This window comes from Barbus barbus (assembly GCF_936440315.1).
Source record: "Barbus barbus genome assembly, chromosome: 3".
Taxonomy (NCBI): Eukaryota; Metazoa; Chordata; class Actinopteri; order Cypriniformes; family Cyprinidae; genus Barbus; species Barbus barbus.
Window position 1 is genome coordinate 17,826,464 of NC_136731.1, and position 24,020 is coordinate 17,850,483.

Below are 24,020 nucleotides of genomic sequence, written 5' to 3' on the forward strand. Positions count from 1 at the left end.
TTTATTTTAGCAGAACAATCATAATAGCACATCATTTAATAGCCTTTACATTTATAAAAACGACGCAGTGTTGTTTAAAGCCATGTTTAATAATAAACAGAAACTAACTATTTGAAACCACTTCTCCAGATTTGACTGAAAATATTTTAAATGAACAGGTTTTTATAAACAATTTATATTTATAGAAACCATAATTCAGATTATCAAATTAATAAAACGATCAGATGTCATAAAATAAAAAGGTCAAATATTAATATATATTTATTGATCATCTAAATATACACATTTAAATATAATTGTGAACATGTTCATTTGAAGGTCATTTCTGTTTAAAGGATTAAATATTGAAGTTCATTCCCAGAAATCTTATTTGGCATTCTCGCCAGATCTCGCGATAATACGTAAGCTACGTCCCACGGTGTGATTTTTCAAAACGGACCAATAGGAAAATGCTTTTGCTCGAACGGACCAATGAGATTCTTCGTAGCACGCGTTTAAAGGTCTGTTTCGTGCTTCTAGCGCCATATAGTCCTTTGGTTAGAAAGCGGTGAGGTCCTCTTTATAATTTCGTTTTATATATTCGTAAGTATGCATTTCTACTTTCTGAACTGAGTGTGATATGACTTATGTTGATATTTTCACGACCGTGTTTCTTTATTTCAGGTTGCGATATACTGTGATTAATCAAAAGTCTTTAAAATGTCTGCTGCTAATGAGAACGGTGCACGACTCACTCAGTTCAAAAACAAAGGAAAAGATGCAAATGTAAGCAGTTTTCCAAAACAATACAAAAAAAGTGCTGATATCACATGTTTTCTTTCAAATGCGGCCCAGTTGAGTTCATAGAGATGTTTAATACTTTAACGCAGGAGCTGAGGCGTCGAAGGATCGAAGTCAATGTTGAACTCCGCAAAGCAAAGAAAGACGAGCAGATTTTGAAAAGGAGAAACGTGAGCAGTCTACCGGATGAGGCCACCTCTCCTCTTCAAGAGAAAAGCCAGAACTGTCAGGTGTGTAGATTATCCATATTCAAAACATAATCATTAGTTGATGAATAGACACGTGATATTTGGGTATTAGGCGTCATAGACATGTGGTGTTTAATCAGGCTCAGCACTGGACGGTGGAGGAGATTGTAAATGGTGTGAACAGCAATAACTTGGAGACTCAGCTCCAGGCCACCCAAGCTGCCAGGTAATGCTTAAAAGATGGCATTTGCATGCAAGGGGATTTCAATTTAACTTCATTATTTCAAGTGTTTTACGTACTATGATTTGTCCAATTGAAACACAGGAAGTTGCTGTCAAGAGAGAGGCATCCCCCTATTGACCGTATCATCAGCGCTGGTCTGATTCCCAAGTTCGTGAGCTTCCTGAGCTTGGTAGAATCTCCTCCCATACAGTTTGAGGCAGCCTGGGCTCTGACTAACATTGCATCTGGAACATCTGACCAGACCAGCGCTGTGGTTCAGGGAGGGGCTGTTCCAGCCTTCATCAGCCTCATCGCTTCACCACACGCTCATATTAGTGAGCAGGCAGTCTGGGCCCTCGGAAACATTGCTGGTGGGTGGCCAGTAGCTTTTATTTTCAGTGAAATTTAAGGAGTTCTGTTAACATGTTTGCTTGAATATATTTTTGCATGTCTTTTGTAGGTGACGGCTCTTCATACAGAGATAAAGTCATTAAGCATGGTGCAGTTGCCCCCCTCTTAGCTCTGCTGGCTGTTCCGGATTTCTCTGTATTTCCTGTAAGATGATGATGATTTATTATTATTATTATTATTATTATTATTATTAACAAAATAGGTAATAAAATATATTTTAATGATTAAAATATTAGATATTTATTAAATTGTGTTTTTATTAATATTAAATATTTATTAAATTACATTTGTAAAAAGAAATGACAAAATAACCGTTTATTAAATTGATTTTGTTATCAAAAAACATTAACCAACTATTAATCTAAACCAATTTATTCATTTATTAATTATTTAAAATGAGATTATATATATATATTTTTTATTTTTTTTTATACTGCTATTTAAATTGTAGTGGGCATACTTTACCAGTAGGTGGCATCAGAGCTTCAGTAATATTTCCTGACCAACCAGTTTTTCTTCTGCAGTCTGGTTACCTGAGGAACGTCACCTGGACCCTGTCAAACCTGTGCCGCAATAAGAACCCTGCACCTCCCCTGGACACTGTGAAACAGATGCTGCCAACACTTGTCCGTCTTTTGCATCATGATGATAAGGAGGTGCTGGCGGACACCTGCTGGGCAATCTCGTACCTGACCGATGGGCCCAATGAACGGATCGAGGTTGTGGTGGAAACTGGCGTGGTTCCTCAACTGGTGCAGCTACTGGGATCAGGGGAGCTCTCCATCGTGGTAAGTTGGTGGAAAATTGTGACACTCATGTGTTCTTTTATGTGTTTTTTTTTTTATTTATTTTTTTTCCTCTTCCCACAGACCCCTTCACTGCGTTCCATCGGAAACATCGTCACTGGTACAGATGACCAGACCCAGGCGGTGATCAACGCTGGTGCTCTTTCCATGTTCCCTGCTCTGTTGCGCCACCATAAGAACAACGTTCAAAAGGAGGCGTCCTGGACCCTGTCCAACATCACTGCTGGCAGGGACTATCAGATTCAGGAGGTCATCAATGCTGGCATTGTGCCTTACCTGGTGGAGGTTCTCCGACGGGTGCGTTGCCACAAGAGCACAGGAGAACACTTGTCTGTGAAGCTGTGACCATGTTTAATTTAACTAATTTTTCTCTCATACTTAATGCAGGGTGACTACAAGACCCAGAAGGAGGCCGTGTGGGCAGTGACCAACTACACCAGCGGAGGCACAGTAGACCAAGTGGTTTACCTTGTTCAGGCCAACGTACTAGAACCCTTGCTGAACCTGCTCTCCACCAAGGACAGCAAAACTATTCTTGTCATCTTGGATGCAATCAGCAATATCTTTTTGGTATGATTTTGCTAAACATGAAATCTATTTTCTGAATGCATGTTATAGATCTTGAGACGTGCAACAACTGATGCATAATAGAACCTACTTGTTTTCTATGTAATGTTTTACTTGGATTTAAATGACAGGAGTTCCCTCGTAACTTTTAAATAGACTTTTTGTTCTAAACTTTTTTTTTTTTTTTTTTTTTTTTTTTTTTCATCAAACATGCCATTTTATTTTTAATTATTTCTATCTATTTATATTTGTAATTTAGGCTGGTGAAAAGATTGGTGAGGTTGAAAAGCTGTCCCTGATGATTGAGGAATGTGGCGGCCTGGACAAAATCGAAGCTTTGCAGTCCCATGAAAATGAAATGGTCTACAAGGCCTCCCTCAACCTCATCGAAAAGTATTTCTCTGGAGAGGTCAGTTGAACTTAAATCTGTAGTTTAATTTAGAAAAATATGCATGTGAGCTATATACATACAAATGTACACATACTAGGCTTCTTGAAAGTGGTTTGACTAGCTGTCCTTGTGCATTCTTTGTTTCTTATACTTAGAAAACCCTGCTTTTCCTAAATTCCTGCTTTTTATTTCCGTCTCTCAGGAGGAAGAGGACGAATGCGTTGCCCCCGAAGTGACAACCGATGGCTATGCGTTCCAGATCAGTGAAAACCAAAGCGCTTTCAACTTCTAAATATCTAAACTGTGGTATCTTTCTATGATTGTTCTGAACATTTCTGCACACCACTTGTCTTGTTCATGTCTGTCTTTTGTGAGGACCTCATGTTTCGAGTTGTACATACGAATCCGTTTCAATTTTATTTGTTGTAAATAAAAAATGGAAAAGTGTTTTTTCGTGTGTCTTATATTAGTGTCTTGTTCGAAGTAAGTTTAAATAAAATGGGAAAGTAAGTGATTCCAGTAGCCTGCTTGGATCCTATGAGAGTGTTTATGGGGGTCGGGGTCTTACAAGGGTAAATAAAGAACTGGGGCAGGTTGCAGACTGGTCATAAATTTTTATATTCGGCTATGAAAAGGGAGACTAGTCTTATTTGTGTTGGAAAATAAAAACCGATAACTACTTGGCAACTGCTATAAGTTTCGTATAGTATTTTCTTTACTAAACTATCTAAAAATAATATTTTTATGTATTTGAGGTCTGCGACGGAACCACAAAGAGCGTGCAAACATTTTGTATTTTAGGTCTAATCAGCCAATATAGTCTTAAATAGCCTGCACAGCACTTCATCTTTAATAACATGGGATTTTGACAATGTATTAAAACTTGATTTTTGTCAAATTGCAACAAGATGATATTTGTGTCTGAAAAATTAGTTACAAGGTAAAAAACTTAAAAAAAAAAAATACCTTAAAGTAACTACAATTGAGCGTGTAAAACCAATATCTCTTATTTAAAAAAATTCCATGTGGAGCATGCCCCCGGTTCTCACCTTTTTCCCCCTTACCTGTTTGATAGATAGGTGAGGATCACAGAGCACTATGAAGAAGTGGGTGTGGTGTCACAGTTTGGGTGGTTTTAGTGGCTCAGCAGATGCCAGACACCTTACTAACCACATTTCCTCAGTTCAGTCGCCTGTAGCCATACAACTTTTCCCTCAAGGTCTCCTTGGAATGGCAGCGGAAGCCGAGCGCGGCTCGTTCATGGAAAACGCGGAGATCTTCAGGAGCTCTTTGTAAGCCGATCTTTTGAGGGAACGTCGTGGGTTTACTTTCGCAGACGCTAGAAACACGAGGAGCGCGTTAAAGCCGCGGCGCGAGCGTGTATGTATGTAGACATGGCAGGGCTGTGCACATCCGGGCCACAGGACCGTGACTCCATTATTTTCTGTTCACTGTGAAACTGGCGTTGAGGGCAACCAAAAAGCATCTCTATATCACATTCGACTCGTTTTCTGTAGTAATCAGCCTGGACAAGGGTCAAGGACATGTCTAATCAAGGAGTTAGAAGAAATGGACCCGTTAAGTTGCGTTTAACAGGTAAGGAATTTGCGACATCGACACAGTTTCACCTGAAACTGGCTAACTAGCTAACAGCTATTGCTGTAAGTCATTGTGGTTTTCTGGCTTTACGTTTAAAAGGACTCGAGTGTGTTTAATACATGTTTTTTGCTTTATTATGGCGAATGTACGACCGAAACTGTTGTTTTGTTGCAGGCTGGGGCACTGTCGTAACGGAGCGCGAACGCAACAATTAACTTACATTTCTTTTGCCTTCATTGTTTACGTTTTCAAGTTGCGTTGCGACTATCGTTATCGTGCTTATTAAAGCGAATACACTGATCCAGGGATTTTAACAATAGCGAACAATATGGCTTATTGACATAAACTCGGTGTAGTTATTTACAAATTCGCAAATTTAAAGCTTGTATTTTTATGCAGTCATTTGCCTCAAATGTAAAATGTGGGTTTAAGAGATAGTGTCTCGTTAATGACATTAATGCTATTTGAATGGCGTTTTATTTGAAATGTTTGCACCATGTGGCATTGTAAACTATTAAACTAATTAGGCTACTAGTTAGCGGGGATTAACCAAATATACTCGTGTTTTTGAAGATAAAGAGTAATATCAATTTCACACACACACATAAATGCCAATAAACGGTACTGTTAAAAATAACTTTGTGTTAATATGTTGACCGACAGTCGGTTTGACCGATATTTTGTACATCGATACTGTAACTTAAATGGTTAATATAGGTATAATGATAAATGGCATTTTTTCTGCAACTTTGTCCGTTTTATAGTTGTTGAAATTTGTTTACAAATTTGCAGTTGTTTATATTTTCAACTTATTAAAATAACCACACCGTGTATGCTTTTGTTGTTATACTCCTAACAAGTTGTCAAAAAGTAGTAAAATAATAGAAAATCGACTCTACATGTCTATTATTTGAAACTTAAATCTTTGAATTTGGTATTGTCCTACAAAAAATATCGTAGTACTATGAATCTTCACAATATTAGCAGCAATTGCGTCATGTACAGGTTTCTCTTTAGATAATGAAAATATTAAAGATGTTTACATGTTTTAACAATCAATATACAATTTTTTTTTTGTTTTTGTTTACCTGTCCAATATGATCACTTTTATTACTATTTTTACAGTAATAAATAGCTTAGGCCTAATTATTTTTAGTGCAGTGTTAAAGACATGATATGGATTATGGACATATTTTATTTTGCCTGTGACTGTTAAATGTTACTCATTTCTTACTTCAGAATGAATGGTTGTTGCATAAGATGAGTGATTTATGCAAACAATAAGTAAGTTGCGTTTCCTGTGAAAGCTGCTGTTTCCTGTTGAACTTTTAGTTGTCATTGTGTGATGTCTTTTAAAGACCCAACAAATGGCAGTAAGACCCGATGTCGAAGAATCAAAAACGTGAATACCGGTGGAAAAAACATTAGTCAGCCGAATGATCAGTCTGTGTCTATGAAAGTTTCTGCTGGTGACCTCAGGGAATGGGATCCACAATGAAGCATACCGTGCAGTGAAATCAACCTCGAAGTATGCAGCAGGATGTTGTAGTATTCATCATGACCCAGCAGTGTGGTTGTGGGAGGAAGCGGCAGTCTGTGAGACTGGGAGATTCGTCTGTGGGGCTGTGGAGATGTCTGGCTCTCGCATATAGAAAGAGCTCATTTTCTCCCTGGTTGCTGTTGCACCCTTAAATGAGCTATTTTCACTGCGCCGTGGGTTGGAATGAGGATAAAACCTTTACAATGACTGACCTGCTGTCATCTCGCAGGTTCCCTGTGCTGCACTATATACGAGATTAACCTAGTTTTCTCGAATCAAGGCATCCTAATTGGTTAAAAGCCTTTTAATGTCTCTCTGATGTTTTTTTAGTATTACAAATTTCACAGTGGCTGTTGTACATGTACACCGAACAAAATTTGGTGTAGAAACAGTTTTCACTTGGAAATTGCTATTATGTTTCACAAACAGTTACAATGAAATGTAAGTAACTTATTGAATTAGATGCGGTTTTGAAGAAGAAAAACTGAAAAGTTATTTTCATATAAAACATACTCTGATAACAACTTCGAATAACCTTTTTTATATGTGCAGTGCAAGCCATTTAACTGAGGAAAAATCACTATAATGCACAGCTTTTCCAGGCTAATTGCTTTAATGCAGTATTATTGTTGGATTATTGTGATAATTTGTGATTCCTGAGTCCACTTAAGTATGTCCACTTCCTAGTGATCTTACGCCCTTGGGAATTTTGTCATTATGCTTGCTTAAAAGGGTTGTTTAGACAAATCAAAATTCATTTATTCACCCTCATGTTTTTGGAAACCTGTATGACTTTTTTTCTTCTGTGAAACACAAAAGGAGAATAACAAGCTCCAAAAACACACACACACAAAAATCCCCATAATGCACCATTAAAGTTACTTGTGTGTTGTATTTCAAGTCTTCTGAAGCCATACAATAGCTTTGAAAGAAATGTAACTTATTATTCACTGAACGTGTTGCTTAACAGCCATTCAGTTTGAATATAAAAGAGCAGATTGCTATAAAAGAGCAGATTGCTATAAATATCTCCTTTTGTGTTATGCGAAAGAAACTTGTACAGGTTTCAGAAGACACAAAAGAGTGAGTAAACAATGACCGAATTTAAATTTTGGGGGGGGGGTTAATCCAATGCTTTGTTAAACACTCAAGTACAGTTAGTTTTTGCTTAAATTTTCTGGTAAATATTCTGTAAAAAATATTTTAATAACAATATTATTACTAGTAGTACTATCATTACATTAGGTAATATATTTCTGTTACAGTTTCTTCAAGTTAAACCAAACTTATATTTTGACAGATTGCTGTGAAGTCCTTTAAGTTTGAATGATATGACAATAGTTTTTCTCAGAAGAATTGGTAAAATGCTCATGAAGTGACTCTGAGCAGTTCTAGAGATCGTTCACGCTTCGTCTGCGCCATTCATTTGCGCAGAGGAGTGCAGAATATGCAGAATTCATATTTAAATAGTATTTTGTGGCTTGATATTCACAGACACTAGTCCATATCACGTTTTGATTTTAGTGTACTGACCTACTTCTGATTTTTTCATCCAAAATTTGCTAAATTCTGTGACATTCCGTGTAATACAATAAATTCCATTTTTATGACTGGATTCCGCGATTCCATCCACATTTTCTGCATCGCAGAAATCATAGATCCCTAACAACATTTATTTTTCTCATGTTTCTCTCAGAAATACGTCATATTGCTGGAGTAAATTGGGTTATGTTGACTGCAAGCACGCAGTGCAATCTTAGTCCAGCATGAAATTCTTATCCATAGCTGGGGTTCAAACATTGGTTTTAGTTGAGAAAATTCAGAGTAGAGTGTTTATTTGTCGGCATCAGACTGTTGTCCTTGTCTAATTGTGATGTAATAGTTAATGGAATGCTGTGGAAGTCATTTCAGTCATGTGGGTCTCCAGACGGAACGGCTGGTAAAAACTCCATGTTTAGCTACATATGGCTGTTGACTCTGCTGCCAAATTTCCAAACTGCATTCTAGCGGAGAATTTAAAAGGCAGGAGGGGAAAAAAGCCAACAAATCGAAAGCAGGCGAAAAGAAAGTGCAATAATTGCACGCCATTGGTAAATGTTTGCCTTCTCCGACTGAGAGCCCTCGAATGATTGAAATTGTTCCACCAATTAATAGACTGGGACTGGAATTCCTTTTGGTTCAGCTGCTCTGCTGCAAGGCAAAGGCAGAGACGGTTGTGCTTACAAGCCATTGCATCTGAACTGCAACGGCCAGATAAGCAGGACAGCTGCAACAGAAATGCAGATGCAGGCTGTTTAAATAAGAACCCGACTGCACTGACCGCTGCGCTGTGCAATAGTTCAGACCAGGTGTGACGATGTTAGAAGCGTTTAGGTTTGTTTTTCACGTCTCTGAGTATTAATGCTGTCTCTTTTTTTTTTTTTTTTTTTTAAACCTTGATTGACCAGATTGGACTGGGGGAAATGTGATCCAGGATCAGGAACCGGTTTGTGGTCCGATGCCAGCTGAGACAAGTCTGCGTATGACTTCCACCGCATGTCTGGCTGAAAACGAAAACATTTGGCGAGACGTTCCTCATTAGCACTCTTTAATTCTGTAGATCAGGAACAGCTTTCAAGACATTTCACACGGTTTTGTGGTCTGGTGGGACGATTTTTAATAGTAAACATTTGGGTGTATAACGTATATAACTGCGCACTGGGCCTGGTTTTTATTTACAGGCTATAGGTAGGTTTTTTTTTTTCTCTCTTTTTGCTGTCTCTCCCTGGTTGTTTGTCTCAGTATTATTGAGGAAAGCAGTCCAGCTTATGGAGAAAGATTTAGGCCTAAGTCACTTTATTGTCAATACGAGATATTATGTTTTAGCACTTAATTTTGTTTATACACATTATTGCTTGCATCCTAAAGTGGAAAAAACTTATTTTAAGCATTTTGCCAAATTCCTACAGCAACCCAGTTCAATCCCACTTTGAATTTTCTGAAAGTTGTTAATGGGGGTAAAAAAGTTTAAACTCCTTTTTTGGAGAATTATATGTACATTATATGCCTTTTTAGGGTTATCTTTGTATTAATTTTTTGGTTTTAGATACCTTTGTAAAGCTAAAATGTTGCCAGCCAAGAGCAGCAAGGGTTTCACTTTTTGTTATTGATGAGTAGTTTGATTTAATATTCCTTTAACTTTCAATTTTGTTTGTGTATATGTAAAAACCTCTTATGAATAAAACAAGTGTGTTTTAAGTGCTTTCTTTAATTTGACCTCACTATTGGACATTAAAGCCGCATGAACGTGATTCTGGACTTTAGTAGGCCCAGAAGAGCAGGTGTCCGGCCCTCGATCTAATGCGAGTGTAATACCCGTGCTTTAAACTATGATGTCATGCCAACTAGTGTAAGCGCGCTTAATCTAATTGTCTGTGTTTGACAGCAGAGTTGTGATCTCTGCATGATCTCTTAACATGCTCACCTCAACTAAATGTCTGTTTCTCATCTTGTATTAAGTCCTACAGCTGTCTTGGGGGGTCACATTAGTGATTTGTCTGATAATATTGGCCTAATTTCCTATTTCAACCTTTGGGGATTTCAATTTTAAATTGTATTGGCTATTAAGACTCGTTTTTAGAGAACATATCATGGTTTAAGTTTCTTACCCCATTTACAAATTGTGCTTTTTGTTTTGGGAATAATTTGCCAATTGTTTCTTTTTAAGCACAGTATAATTCCTGTTTTTAGTGTAAGTCTGGGGTGACGTAGACTTAATCTAGACAGGTTTTGTGAGTTCCACCCATGTCGTCAGTAGCTAAATGTCAAGTAACTAGTCATGTAAATGTTTTTAGTTAGCCTATATGTCTGTTTAATTTGGTTAGATTTGCACTTTGAACAAGAATAAAATGTATTTGCCAATGGATTATAAAATATATAGGCTAAAGATGTTCTTTGAAAGCAATACCTTACACAGGTTTTCAAGTCAGTTTAGCTTGTTTTAAGATTTTTACTTGAAACAAGACAAAAATACTGAGGAAAATTTACTGTTTAGTTGTTGGGTGAGTCAACCACCTTGTCCCTTCCGTAGTGTGATTGTCCAATGGTCATAGTTTAAAATAGGCAAATATTGGTCCTTTATGGTCGGTATGATGTTCTTTCATTGGATTCAGTGGATCTTTAAAAGCAGTGCTGTTTATAGTATACACTGATGGATTGTTAGGAAAATGAATTCTGCTGAACTTCATGCTATTTATGGGTGATTCAGATGGGAACGTACTGCTGTGTTGATCAGAGAGGCGGTTAATAGTTTACAGTTGGAAAAGCATGCCAGGGTTGTGCTCTACTGGGAATTAAATTGATAAATGCCAATAGACTGAAATACATGTCTTCATTTGACAAACAGTAGATTTTATTAACCCTTCCCTGCTGGAAAATCACCAATTTTTTGTGTGTGTGAAATGAAGAAACCGCAAGTAACATTGAAATAAATATAACATTTTGAAAGTGTTTTGTAAAACATATCCCAAAAATCAAGTCATTTTTCACATAGTTGCTTTAGAATATGTGAAACTTTTTTTTAGATTTCTAGCTAATTATGTAATTATTTGTTTTCATAAATTAATACATCATTAAGATTGTGTAAAAGTGATCCAAACCACATCTCATTTTTCTGCTCTATTGAACTTCTCACTCCAGCGGCGGCTGAGCAGATGAGATGTGAAATATCTGCTCAAAGGTAAATTCGGGGGCCGTCGGCCGAGCCACACACAGCGGTGGTCCCGTTCGGGAACAGATCTTACTGTTTACCTGTAGCAGCTCCAAGTGCACCTAGGCAGTCGTCCAGGCTTCCTGAGGTCTGCGTTGTTTAGTCTGAGCCCACTACCCCAGACCTTCCTCCACCAGTTCACCACGTCTGCTCATAGTGGTTTTTCCTTTTTGTTGAAGTGTTAAAGGTCTGGGTTATATGGCCCGGATCTTTGGGTTTCCCCTTCACATTTTGGAGCCACGTACCTCAGGAGAAGAGATATGTCTTGTTGTTATGGTTGATATTGTCTCCAAAGCAGTTTGTTTTTCTTTAATACCGTATCGGCAGCAAAGGACGTTGTTGTGGGTTGGGATTTAGTGTTCAATTTGATGAAATCCTTCCTGCTGTGATTAGATGAAACATCCCACATATCTTTATTAATTTGAGTCATCAAGGTAATCATAAGATAACTATACTTAAACTTTCATTCAACCTGAGTGTGAACAATCAGGAAAATGTTTTTTCAGATTGTCCTGTGTAGTCCTCCCAAAACGTTTTGGTTCAATGAAATCTTGTTCCTGGAGGTTTCACTTCAACTAAAGTGTAAATGTTACCCTTTAAGAGAATTTATGTGCTGAAAGCAAACAAAGTAACTTTTTATTTTCATTGATCATGCAAACTTTTCATGTTTTAAAATGCTTGCTCAAATCTTGTAGTGATTTCTTGTCCACACACTTACTTAACTGCAAGTTTTGTTACTTTCCATTTTAAAATGAAGCAATTACTTCTAAAGCAAACTTGTGAGTCTTTCTGAGTGATTCATTAAAAATAACAATCTTTTTTTACGTTAATCGGACTGCATTTGTTGCGCAGTATATATTTGATTCATTAAAAAGAACCAGCTCATGTGCTTATCAAATTTTTTGCTAGACAAAAATGGTTCATAAGGTTCATTTGTTTCATGAATTGGACTACTGTGGTTGCGCTACATGTTTTTCATGTTATTCTCTACAGAACCGATTCATAGAACTCATTTGTTCATGTACTTTTCATTTTGTCAGCTCAATTGAAAACATTGTCATTTAACTTGTCACATTCAATTCAAATTGCAAACTTACATTTATGACTAAAATTTACTTTTTAACGATTCATTTATTTTTGCAGTGGTGATTCAAAAGCATTGCAGAAAGGTTATGTTGTTACAGTCAACCTATTTGTGACTAATTTTGATGTAGTTCTCTACAGTTAAACCACATTTTATGGTGTTTCTGCTTTTTTGTCACTGGATCAGTGAATTATTGTTTTGATTTGTCAAAGGTAAATGCACTTCAGATTCAGATACTTTTTTTTTCCACCAGGTGAATTATTTACTAAAGGTGAAAATGCTCTCCTTCAAGCAAGCTTTCGGTATCAGCATTGGCCAATCCCTTGATTTGCAACCTGAAAGAAATTATTCACAGTCTGACATTGAAACCACAGAGGAATTGTGGGATAGCCATTGATGGTCCTTAAGTATCTTGTGTTTTCTTTTCAGTCTTATGTGGAATTCAGTTTGTGACTAAGTGGTCTCTCAGACATCTGACTAAGAGACTGACCTTTGGCATTGTAAAGAAGGCGGTGGAAAATGGATTCCAGGTCTCCGATCCAATCCGATTGGCCTCCTGTAGCACTTATTTCGATTGGTCACAGAATTCTCCGTTGATAAGAGCACATCTTGATTCAGCTGTGAGCTTGGCCAAACAGGATGCCAAGAAGCAGCCCTAATGAATGAGATACCAATCCAGTGAGTGAGAAAGTAAAACTAAATCCTTCCTTACTCACGAAAATCACGAAAGGGGGGAAACCGGAGAGTGCGGTAGCAGGAAGCAAATTCGAGATTACACCTAGATCTCCACTAACAACGAGACGACCTCTCCACCCTTCTCTCCTTTCCTCCGTCGTCTTTCCCGTACTGTTTTAAGAAGCAAAGTAGGAAGGAGTGGCGGAGAGAAAGGAAGCATTTTGTTTACAGACGAACAATGCTGCGAACAAGAGCGTGCAGCCCTAGAGCTGGGGACAAAACATGGCTGCAGACGGGCAAGGCAAGGCTGGGCCGGTCCGCAGATAGTGTGAGGGGAAGCAGTGTAAGAGAGGGAGAGAGATGGGGCGGAAGGAGGCCTGCATTCCAGTGAGATGCCTCAGCCTGTTTGGAGTGACTGGATTATACATTCAGAAAGTCAAGGATGAGCTCATGAGCAGACCTTTCAGTCAGACGACCATTTTGTTCCATCACAAAAGACCCTATGAAAACAAAATAAAAGCTTTGTTGCTTTTAGCCCATGTTTGTTAGCTGTATGCTAGGGACACACACACACACACACACACACATATATGTAATAAGGGCTGTGCAATTAATTGAATTCGATTATCATGCGCATCTAGTCAGTAAAGCCGGTTTCTTTATTAGTAGTTAATCGCCATCACCTGCTTTCAAATGGAGCGGGAATTACTACATAGAGCCGTAGTTCACTGACAAGCTAGGCAATTTCATGTTCATAATCGAAGGCAATTCATCTGCGATTATGAACACGATATTGATATCTTGTCAGTGAACTACGGCTCTGTGTAGTAATTCCCGCTCCATTGGAAAGCAGGTGATGGCGATTAACTACTAATAAAGAAACCGGCTTTACTGACTAGATGCGCATGATAATCGAATTCAATTTAAATTGAATTATATAAAATATGATTTTTTTTTTTGCAAATATGTTGTTGTTAAAAATTTTATAAATTGAGCATTATTGCTGCTAAAGATTGGCTGGAAATCGTGAGATTTTTTTATTCTATTAATAGCTATAGTTATTAATGGTTTAGCTCTTATTTATAGATTTCAAAATATTCTGTGGATGGATTTTTATTTTTTCCTAGACAATATTTTAAACTTTATTTTCAGGTATTATGAGTCTTTATTCATAGAAAATATAGCTGCCTTTTGTATTTTTAGAGAGGGATCATCATATTTCAGCATCTGTGGCATCAAAAAGTTTATAGTGCAGCCTTATTGAGGAAACGTAAGGGTTATTGTTCCATCTCAGATTTATTATATCCCAAAGCATTAATTATCTGAACAGTGTTTGGTTTTTCAGTGCCTTTTCTCTCACACCCCCACTTCCTCTCCAGTATTGTGTACCACGATGCAGCTTTCCCATTATTTAACCACTAACCCCATTTTTGTCAACCACCAATTCTTCCCACAATTCCTTGTGTCCTTTCCCATCCATCAAACTTCTTTGGGAAAAGACTTCTTTCCAGTCCATTGGTGGTTGATGACTTGTCACATCATTGTTTTGTTTTTTTGTTTATGAGCTGTTTGGATGGAAATTAGACTTGAGTTTAATGTTTTAGGTATTATTTAACACCATCATAGCATGGTAGACAAATACATGCATATCAGGCCTTCCATTTTCTTTTTGTTCCTCCTCTGTTAGAGACAGTGCATCTCTTTAGAGGTTCCCTGTAGTCGAACCTCAATTGATGGAAGACATTAAGGACAATCTTACATCACATTAAACCAGTTGAGCTTGTTAGTAGTTGAGCTTTGTAAACCTTTGGGGAACACATCTCAAAGGAAAGATGGGATTTGGTGGATTAGTGTATGGCGAATTCTCTTCACAAACGTCTAGGAATCGGGATTAGCCGAGAACAATGAACATTGTGCCATAGTTGGCGTGTTTTGACAGTGTACAAAAGTGTTTTTGACAGCTAATATTTGTATTTTTGCTCAAGCAACGGGTCCAGTCATATCCACTTCTTTTCTTCTCTCTTGTTTTTGTACATGTATTCACAGAAAGCATGACACAAGACTCCCCAGCATGACCAATGAAATATTGATGTGCTGCCCTGTACGTGTGATCAACTATATTGTCTTCTTTTCCCAAAGAAAGACGTGATCGACTTCTCAGGAAATTGCCTAGTCATTCACGAGGCGTCCACTGCACCAGACATGAAGAGCGATAGCATCTAAACTTCAATGCTATTTTGAGCTCCTTGGTATCTGGGTTAAAGTCAAAACCGCCGAGTACGTCCTGTTTTTCAGTTGTTTAAATGTTTATTTAGACGAGGAGGTACATAGAGTTTCTCTGGCAAGATTTTTTTTCGTTTTCGCAGCATGTTGGTTACGTATCTAGACTGCCTTTTTTAGTTTTGCTGTCACATTTGGGATTCGTTAAATTGGTTTTCCCTCTCACGTTTGCTTTTGTCTCATTTTAAGACTACTTGGAAGATAAAACATCAAAAAAGCAGTCCTTTCGACACTTACAGAGTCCGCGTGTGATTCAGAGAACAAGAACGCACGAACGTGACACAGAAAAAGAAAAGCAGAATGGAAGAAAAGGGCCACGTGTCATGGGAATGATAATGTATGCATCCTGTAGAGCTGGAAGCTCGTCTTCTGTTGGAACGAAGCCTTTTAGAAAGTCCTTACTTTTCCAGAAGTCCTTTGAGACCTTCACAGCTCTTGTGTGCCTTGGCTATTTTCACACCGCTTTTCGATGTAGATGTTTTCTGGGTTTTTTCGCTCTGTCTCTCATTGAGCTCTACAGATCACATTGCAAACCTATCTTTATCTTCCAGCCATTCTTGACGCAAAGAAGGTGTTTGTGATGGACACAGATGCAAGTTGAGGCCGCTTTGTCCTACTCTTCCGACTCCTTGATGAGGGCAGAGCGACGGCTGATGGTACTGACCGTGTCACTTCCTTTTCCTGGTATCAGACTGCTCTCTGCCACCCGCAAGCCGCTACTTTTTGCTTCCACGGCCTAAATTAGCTACTATCTTGCCTTCTGGAACACACACAAAGCCACACACAGTTAGTCCAAGGAGAACAAACAGAGCTGTCTGACTCCTGCCAAGTTGAAAATGCATCTGAAAATGGCTTTTTTGTCTTATTCAGGGAGTCAGTTACATCGAGTACCCTAATCATCTATCCAAGAGCTGTGGGAAACCAGAAACTGCAGCTCAATTTCATCACTGCGTGTTACCTCTTCACAATGTTTTGTGATACATTTCCATGCATATATTAATTGTCTGAATTTTTTTATTCATTTTTTGCCTTTTTTTTAATGGTATTTATAAGGCAAGCAAAAAAAATCTCACTTAATAACCTTTTCATTTTTAATTCATGTTTATGTACTAATGTTAATTTGCACAATTTAAAATGGTAAAACTGGGTTAATGTATATAAATATTAACTGAATTTAATAAGTAATATGCTATAATTTTGTTATTTCAAGACACTTAATGCATTAATGTTTGGCTATAAAAATGCTTATCCCTGAATAAATCATGTAAATTCATTAGTCTGAAGTAATTAATCAGATTTTGTTGCAAACCTTTTGTAACAATTTACATAAACCCTTTATGTATAATGCATTATAAACGTGGTTTTATTGAATTCTGCCTTGGAATACACCTTCTAATGTATTGTACAGTCTCATGAATAATTTTAACCACAGTCAAAAATAACACTCATCAATTGATTGTTGATCTAATTATTTACGACAAGATCTAATGTACAATGCACATAATGATATACCCTGTACAATGCGTTATACATAAAGGCTTGAAGTAAAGTGTTACTCATGAATATCAGCAGGGTGCGGCATCTTGTGAATGTTAATTTGGAAACGTAACAATTTAGAAACAACACATTTTATTTGTACAATTAGAGCATTTTAAAATTGTAACTTAAAAGGAGTATGTTATAAGGCCAAACAAGCCCCTAGTATTTAATAAATGCTAAATTTAGTTTTTACCTTTTTTAAAAAAAGTTTTGTTCAGGCGCAGTGTTAACTTTATTGCATTACAGCGTTCTTTTCTTTTGTGTTCGACACTCAGCAGAGAAAGCATTGCTGTCAAGTGTTCAGTGTCTTTGGTTTTGAGTAGCTGATGTTATATGATGCATTAAACTAGTGTCGCAAATTTCAAGAGCATCACCGAAACCAGTCAAACCTTTTTTTTAGTTTACTTTTAAGACAGGAAGCAGATAAACATTGACAGAATCCAGGTTTTTAACTGCGGTTCACTTGCCAGTACAGCGCTGTCACGTCTATTTATGAGCTCACACATTTTTACATCTGATGAATTGATAAGTGTGTGTTAGTGGCCGTGAATCACTCCATTCATAAATGAACATCTGTGGCGTGGCAGATGCTGTTGCTCGGAGGACAGATGCAGCGAAATTTCCCTTTGCGAGTGATTCACAGCCAGACCAATGAAACTCATACGTAGGAATGAAGACTGGAAGCATTACACACTGCCAGTTCACTATACATCTTACAGAAATATTGATCTGTCACTGCAGACCACGAGGAACGGTGCTTTATGAGCTAGTACTGTGACTTTCTCAGCTGCAGTACTGATGTGTTTCATTAACTGCTTGAGTGCATTTCACTCAGGGAATTTGGCATTGTTCCTGATTTAGGAACCTCTTCAATTAGTTAATGACTTCAGTAAAAGGAGATGCCATATTTATAGTCAAAATTAAATTAGAATTATTTACATATTTGCTTAAATGCATAGTCTTGGTCTTACTGTATATACTGTATAAAAAAAATAAAAATAAATTCCAAATGATTAATTTATTATAACTTGCTCCGCCTCTTAAATGACTTTCCTTACAGATCACCAAGCTTTTATTTATTTAATATATAAGTTCTCCCCTTTAACTGGATACGTTGCATCCACTTTTCTCACAATCCAATCAAATAACATTGTACTTCATTTGTTTTGTTGAACATCGTTTCTCTTGGAAATCTTGATGGATATGTTTCTAACAAACTTGCAGCTTTTCACTTCACAAACTATTACCTGATGGGCTGGAGTGGTGTGGATTACTTGTGGGTTATTGTGATGTTTTTATAAGCTGTTTAGACTCTCATTCTGACGGCACCCATTCACTGCAGAGCATCCATTGGTGAGCAAATGATTTAATGCTACATTTCTCCAAATCTGTTCCAATGAAGAAACTTATCTTGAGGGTAAAGAGAATTCCTTTAAGTATAGTGCCCACTCCAAGTTTATTAGCAGGGCAGTTGCTACATATGCTAACTGCTACTGTGTTCATAATTCAGTTGTTTTCACTGTTTATGCTTATTTCTTTTTGTACTCGTTCCTAAATGCTGTTACTAGTTCTTCGAATTCGTCTCTGATACAGACCCTGTTGCTTAATGTCAATAATTGATAGAGCTGAGTGCAGACGAGGTGTTGAAGGTTATGTGTGTGTGTGTGTGTGTGTGAGACTTCCATACACAGAGAGAGAGTGGGCGATACATTCCAGATGGTGGAATGATGAGGTGGGTTTCACTGGAACGTTAAACATTCCCAGGGATTTTGCAGAGAGAAATTCTTCCTCTACTGCGAAGCAAGCATGTTTCCTTTTATCCGCTCCCTCCCTCTCCTCTTTCTCTCGCCATCTCCCTCCCTTCTCTTGGACCGTCGCTGTCATCACCTGCTGCAACTGTTTGAACCCGTCACACAAGTCTCTTCGCTTTTCCAGACACACTGGCTTGATCAATTAATTTTATTACTCTTTAATTTTAAAAAAAGGTTTTAGAATTAGTATTGACTGTCTATATATGTACATGTGTGCTCGCGTGTGTGAGTTGAGGAACAGCCGTGGCCGTGCCGCAGACAGAATCAATAGCAGTCTCAGTATGGGTGTTTCCGAGTCTGTTTGGATTTTCTAAGTAAAGTCTGCAGCTCACCTGCACATCAACATTTTCTCCACACATTCCAGTTATTCTTGCCGTCTCAGCTTCCTTACATCTGGAGTGGCGAACTGCTGTAGTTTTTGTATGAATACCTCAAATGTTGTGCTCCTGCTCTCTAGTCGCCCTTCATTCCTGTCGTCTCATTTTCTGTTGCAGTCTGTCCTCCCTTTTTAGTTTTTATTCTCAAATCAAATGTCTGTCTGCCCTCGTTTTCTTTTTTCTTTCTCTATATATAACACTCAACCTCTCTTTCGTTTTGTAATGGTGATATTTATTTCCTGGTACTTTTTTTTTTTTTTTTTTTTTTGATCAGTATTGCATACCTATCAGTTGTTATTGGGTATTTAAATGCTCATGCTCATTTTCCCATTTTTGTTTTTATTAGGGCTGGTAAGCGATCACATTTTTAAGTCTAATTAATTACACGATGTGGCGATTTAATTAAATCTAATCGCAAATGAATCACAATCAAATTTGGCTGAGAAATTGCTTCAGCAAGAAATATTTTTTTTGATAAAATTTATTACATATACTCTTTTGAACCATGAGGGTGAGTAAATGATAACAATTGTCGTTTTTGGGTGGGTGAACTATACCTTTAATAATTTATTTGATTAATTATATTATTACTATTGAAATATGAAACTATTTCTTTAAATGATACTCTAAATAATAAACTAAAACTGCCAGTAGGTGGTGGTAAATGTAATGATTAAGTCATCGAGTCATTTATTCATTCATTTGATTCGTTCAAATGACGGATTAATTCAGGAGTGAAGTAAATGGTTCTTTATTATTGGCAATATCGCATTCATTATCGCAGATGAATCGCCTTCGATAATGAATGCGATATTGCGTAGCTTGTCAGTTAACTACGGCTCTATGTGTTAAATGCCTTTCCATTTGAAAACAGGTGATGGAGATTTACCGTCAGTCACGGAACCGGCTTTACTGACGAGATACGCATTACAATCACGTTCGATATCGCCCAGCCGTAGTTGAGATGCATACATTCACTTTTATCATTTAATTCCATTAAAAAGTGAAATCAATGTTTTCTTTATTTATACAAAAGAGAATTTTATTTTAGGCCATCTATTGGTTTCCGGCTCAGCATCCCTACTTCCATCTATCATTTTGTCCTCTTCAGTCTCATTTCTTGTTGTAATTGTCCCCAAATGCTCCCAGTGTTGTGTCTGAGACATTTAAAACAATTAATATTTTGAAAGTTTCCTCTGTCACAAACGGCATTTCTCACCCTTACTCTGTGATGAACCTCAAAAGTTGATCATTTTGTTCGTGAACACTTTTCAGCTTTGTGTAAGTGTTCCTTGACCTCTTGACATTCTCACAGATGTCAAAGGAAGAATAAATATCCCCCTGGAGTTGCCTGTGGTATCGCATGAGAAGCTTTAAACTGAAATCTCTTGTTAACTGACAGCTCAGGCCATTTTGAAGTCAGAAGAACTTGTTTAGAGTTTTTTTTTTTTTTTTTTTTTAGTTAAGCTGAATGTAGGCCAGTGGTGGGATGTGAATCAGAGGTTTTTTTTTTTTATATATATATATATTTTTGCATCTCTAATACATTGTGAGCTTGATCTGGGAGTGCTGAGCGCCGTAAGAGCCGTGCTATGGATTTAAACATTTTCTCTGCGGTTTGAACACACTGAGATCCTAAAAATACAGAACTCTGAAATTTAAAAACAAATCTACCAGTATGAGACCTAAATGCCCCTGGACTCATTTTGTGCACTGCAGAAAATCATTTTTATTAGTCATTTTCTTGCATTAAAATAAGTTTATTTGAGAAGCAAAATTGCTTAAGATGTTAGTATTTGTTTTCAGAGAATGACTTGAATCGGGTTTAATTGTACCCATCACATTGGTAAATTGTCTCTTTTGAAGTATAAATAATTATGTATAATTTTTTTATTAACTAAAAAAATATCAAGGGGATATTAAGTAATTATAAAAATGTATTAAAAATAATAGCTTAATTCAAGTGATAATTATAATAATAATTAGCCGTTTATTTTAAGTCAGTCTTGTTTTAAGGATGTTGAGATTTTCAGTGGAAAACAATAAAAATGATTCAAAAATCTGTTTTATAACATAAATCACTGTTGTGATTTACATGTTTGGCAAATATCCATTTTGATCCTAAACGTCCAAATAACAATGTTTTTTCTCTCTACAGTTCTGTGCGCAAAGAACCTGGTGAAGAAAGACTTCTTCCGTAAGTATCTGACCTTCATAAATACTGAGACCGTTTTTCTGAAATCGAGTGAACTGCGAGAGCAGCATATCTCAGCGCAGTGTTTTAGCAGAGGCTCATCTGTTAAAAGTGTGCAGAGAGAGATAAGTGCTCTTCCCCCACGAGACACCAGAAATGTGGGTCAGTTCGGGGAGACAAAGCAACCGCTGGTTGACATGTATATTTGCCTCGGTTTCTCTGCCTCCACTCTCTCTACCTTGACAAACACAAACAACCAAGCCCACATCTGAATCGCTGATCAGATATCAAAGAGAGAGACAGATGGTGTTGGAAGGAGGGAAGAGAGAAAAAGAGGAGAAAGTCAAAAATGTGATGCTGGTAGAGGAATGAGGTTTAGCAGACTGTATGTGGTTAAATTAAGACTACAGTCCCTCTGCAATTGTTTGTAAACCTGCATGCATGTCTTTCCCTTCCTGTTCAGCCTGCTGTTGAATTCATAATCACAAATAACAATATAAAAAATAAAAGTGAGAGAAAAACTGTGTTTGTTAGGAATAGGGATATACTAATATTATAATTCTGGCTCGTACTGATAATTAATTTTTTTATAGTACATGGCCAGTTTTAGATTAGATTAGAACTAGATTAGCTTGTCTCATAAATAAAATGATACATACTAAAAGGTAAAAAAGGGTTTAGTTTTTGTCATTGCAAACGTGTTGATGCTCAAATGGATTGAAGTGTCACAATATTATAATGGAAATTGTGAAATCTAGATATCTGCTAATTTTGAAATATTTTCAATGCTGAAGCTTTTATCTCTAATGTTGCTTGTGCAATCAAAGCAGTTCAGTTGTTTTTACGAATGCTAATATTTAAATGACCACCATGCTGGAAAAATCCTTTCTAAAACTAGCGAGAAGAATAAGAAATTTGGAAACTTGCTTTGTCTTCAAATACACACATTAATTACATTTACTTAATTTTACTGAAAAAGATTTTAGAAATTTTATCAGTATGTTAATTTTAAAAATCTTGTATTTTTGGTTTTGCTTTTATGTAACCCTTGTATTATTGCAACTCGGTTTTTGTCATGAAGATAGCCTGAGATGCTGATATGGCAATAAAAATAAATTATTATTACCACTACTCCTCTTTCATTGTAATAAAAATAAATCGGATCATTAAAAACCATAAAATGTAGCAATTAAAAAAAATAAAATTTTTAATAAAATATTGTAAAGCATTTTATCACAAGGCTGGAACATAAAATGTGACATTTTCAAAAATATGAAAGGACCTTAAAGGTGGGGTAAGCGATTTCTGGCAGCCAATATTGATATGTGAAATCACCAAAACAAACAAGTAGTTTAATTATAGGTCTCGCCCCTATTTTGATAGCTCCGCCCCACACATACGTAACCTATGCAACCCAGGCAACGATTAGTTCTGTAGAAGTCATTATAATCAGTGACATTATAATCAACTGTCTACACTGGATGCTGGACCCCGATATTTACACAGGTCCTACTTCTTGCCTTATCGTTCCTCCTCCACATCATGAGTAGACACGCCCCTTACTGCTGATTGGCTACAAGTTTGTTTTGGTACTCTGCCCCGACTCAGTTTTCTAAAGCGTTTTTACCCCACCTTTAATACTTTCTGAATGCACAGTAATGTATAAGTATATATTTTGTGTGGGAGTAACACCGGAATCAGACAAATGACTTGATAGTCACCATTTCCTATATTAGTGGATCTGTAGTATTTGGAGTTTTATTATTTTTGGGCCACACTATGAACTAAATTATCTTGTATTCAGTGCTGTCTTCAATTCCTGCTCATACGTCTCGGTAAACATTGTGTATTTTGCAGGACTGCCAGACCCCTTTGCTAAGGTGGTGGTGGACGGTTCAGGGCAGTGCCACTCGACAGACACCGTGAGGAACACGCTGGACCCCAAATGGAACCAGCACTATGACCTGTAAGAGCTCTTCCTGCTCTGATTGCTTTCAAACACACAGCCAGTGTCACATCTTGATTCCCTTTGCTCTGATCCCAGCTCAGTTTAAACCTGAAACAATAATGTTTAGATACCAGAATCAAGAAGACCACCACTCAGAAGCAGATCTCATTTCGAAGCACATGGTCATCTGTCCACTTGTTTGAGTCTTGGAGATTTGGCTTTCAGTGCTGCAGTTCTTTTCTGTTGGAGCTTAAAGGTCATTGCACACTGAGCCCGAAATTTTTGCATGCGTTTTTCCGCTTCCACATCCTTTCCTATCAATGCTACGGATGCTAAAACGCAGAAAATCAAACCTGATCTGAATTTTTTTTGACGGACGAACGTTTTGGAGGCAGTGTGGAAACGTGATTAACACAACGTGAGGTGGTATTTTATTTTTTAACGTGCAACAATTTCGGACACCGTGTGCAGAGACCTTAAGAGTGTCAGACTCTGTCATTAGATGCCTCGTGTGTGTGTGTGTGTGTGGTTCATTTCGGCTGTTTGTGTGCATGAGTCATTCAGAGCGATTGATCCTGTTTTTGACATCACATTTAATTGTGCTTATGGATTATGCTTAACTTACAACTGGGTTTAAAATAAAAAATTTTAAAGAAAATTAAAGAAAACGAACAAATCAAGCCAGTATGCTTCCATAATATGGAATATTCAAACATTAAAGAATATTCTGCCATTATTTTATTGCCATCATGGCCTTTCAGATATGTATATTGTTTTCTTCTGTGAAAAAGATATTTTGGAGAGTGTTTTCCATACAATAAGAGGATGCTGTTATTTCATTTTTTTATTTTATTTTATTC

At 37.1% G+C, this 24,020-nt stretch overlaps 2 protein-coding genes across 2 annotated transcripts in view; both read left to right on the forward strand.

Annotated features, from left to right (window-relative positions):
- Positions 1–509: 509 nt before the first annotated feature.
- On the forward strand, positions 510–3,879 carry LOC306844433 (importin subunit alpha-1-like). Its single transcript, XM_079376560.1, has 11 exons — positions 510–582; positions 664–765; positions 870–1,010; positions 1,109–1,194; positions 1,294–1,562; positions 1,652–1,746; positions 2,127–2,390; positions 2,472–2,705; positions 2,796–2,978; positions 3,235–3,384; positions 3,569–3,879. The coding sequence occupies exons 2-11, from the start codon at positions 700–702 to the stop codon at positions 3,656–3,658; spliced, it is 1,578 nt and encodes a 525-aa protein (XP_079232686.1). The 5' UTR covers positions 510–582; positions 664–699; the 3' UTR covers positions 3,659–3,879.
- A 609-nt stretch (positions 3,880–4,488) lies between these two features.
- Positions 4,489–24,020, forward strand: part of LOC306844440 (E3 ubiquitin-protein ligase SMURF2-like) — a 55,299-nt gene continuing 35,767 nt past the window's right edge. Inside the window, exons 1-3 of the mRNA XM_079376572.1 lie at positions 4,489–4,962; positions 21,177–21,215; positions 23,070–23,178. Of these exons, the coding sequence (XP_079232698.1) occupies positions 4,911–4,962; positions 21,177–21,215; positions 23,070–23,178 (200 nt within the window). The 5' untranslated portion in view covers positions 4,489–4,910. The remainder of the gene's footprint in view (positions 4,963–21,176; positions 21,216–23,069; positions 23,179–24,020) is intronic.

What these genes read in the sequence shown, in the direction of transcription:
- LOC306844433 (XM_079376560.1), top strand. Translation starts at nt 700, where the DNA reads ATGTCTGCTGCTAATGAGAACGGTGCACGACTCACTCAGTTCAAAAAC. An exon ending in CGGATTTCTCTGTATTTCCT is followed by an intron (nt 1,747 to 2,126) that starts GTAAGATGATGA and finishes TTTCTTCTGCAG; the next exon opens with TCTGGTTACCTGAGGAACGT. An exon ending in AAAAGTATTTCTCTGGAGAG is followed by an intron (nt 3,385 to 3,568) that starts GTCAGTTGAACT and finishes TCCGTCTCTCAG; the next exon opens with GAGGAAGAGGACGAATGCGT.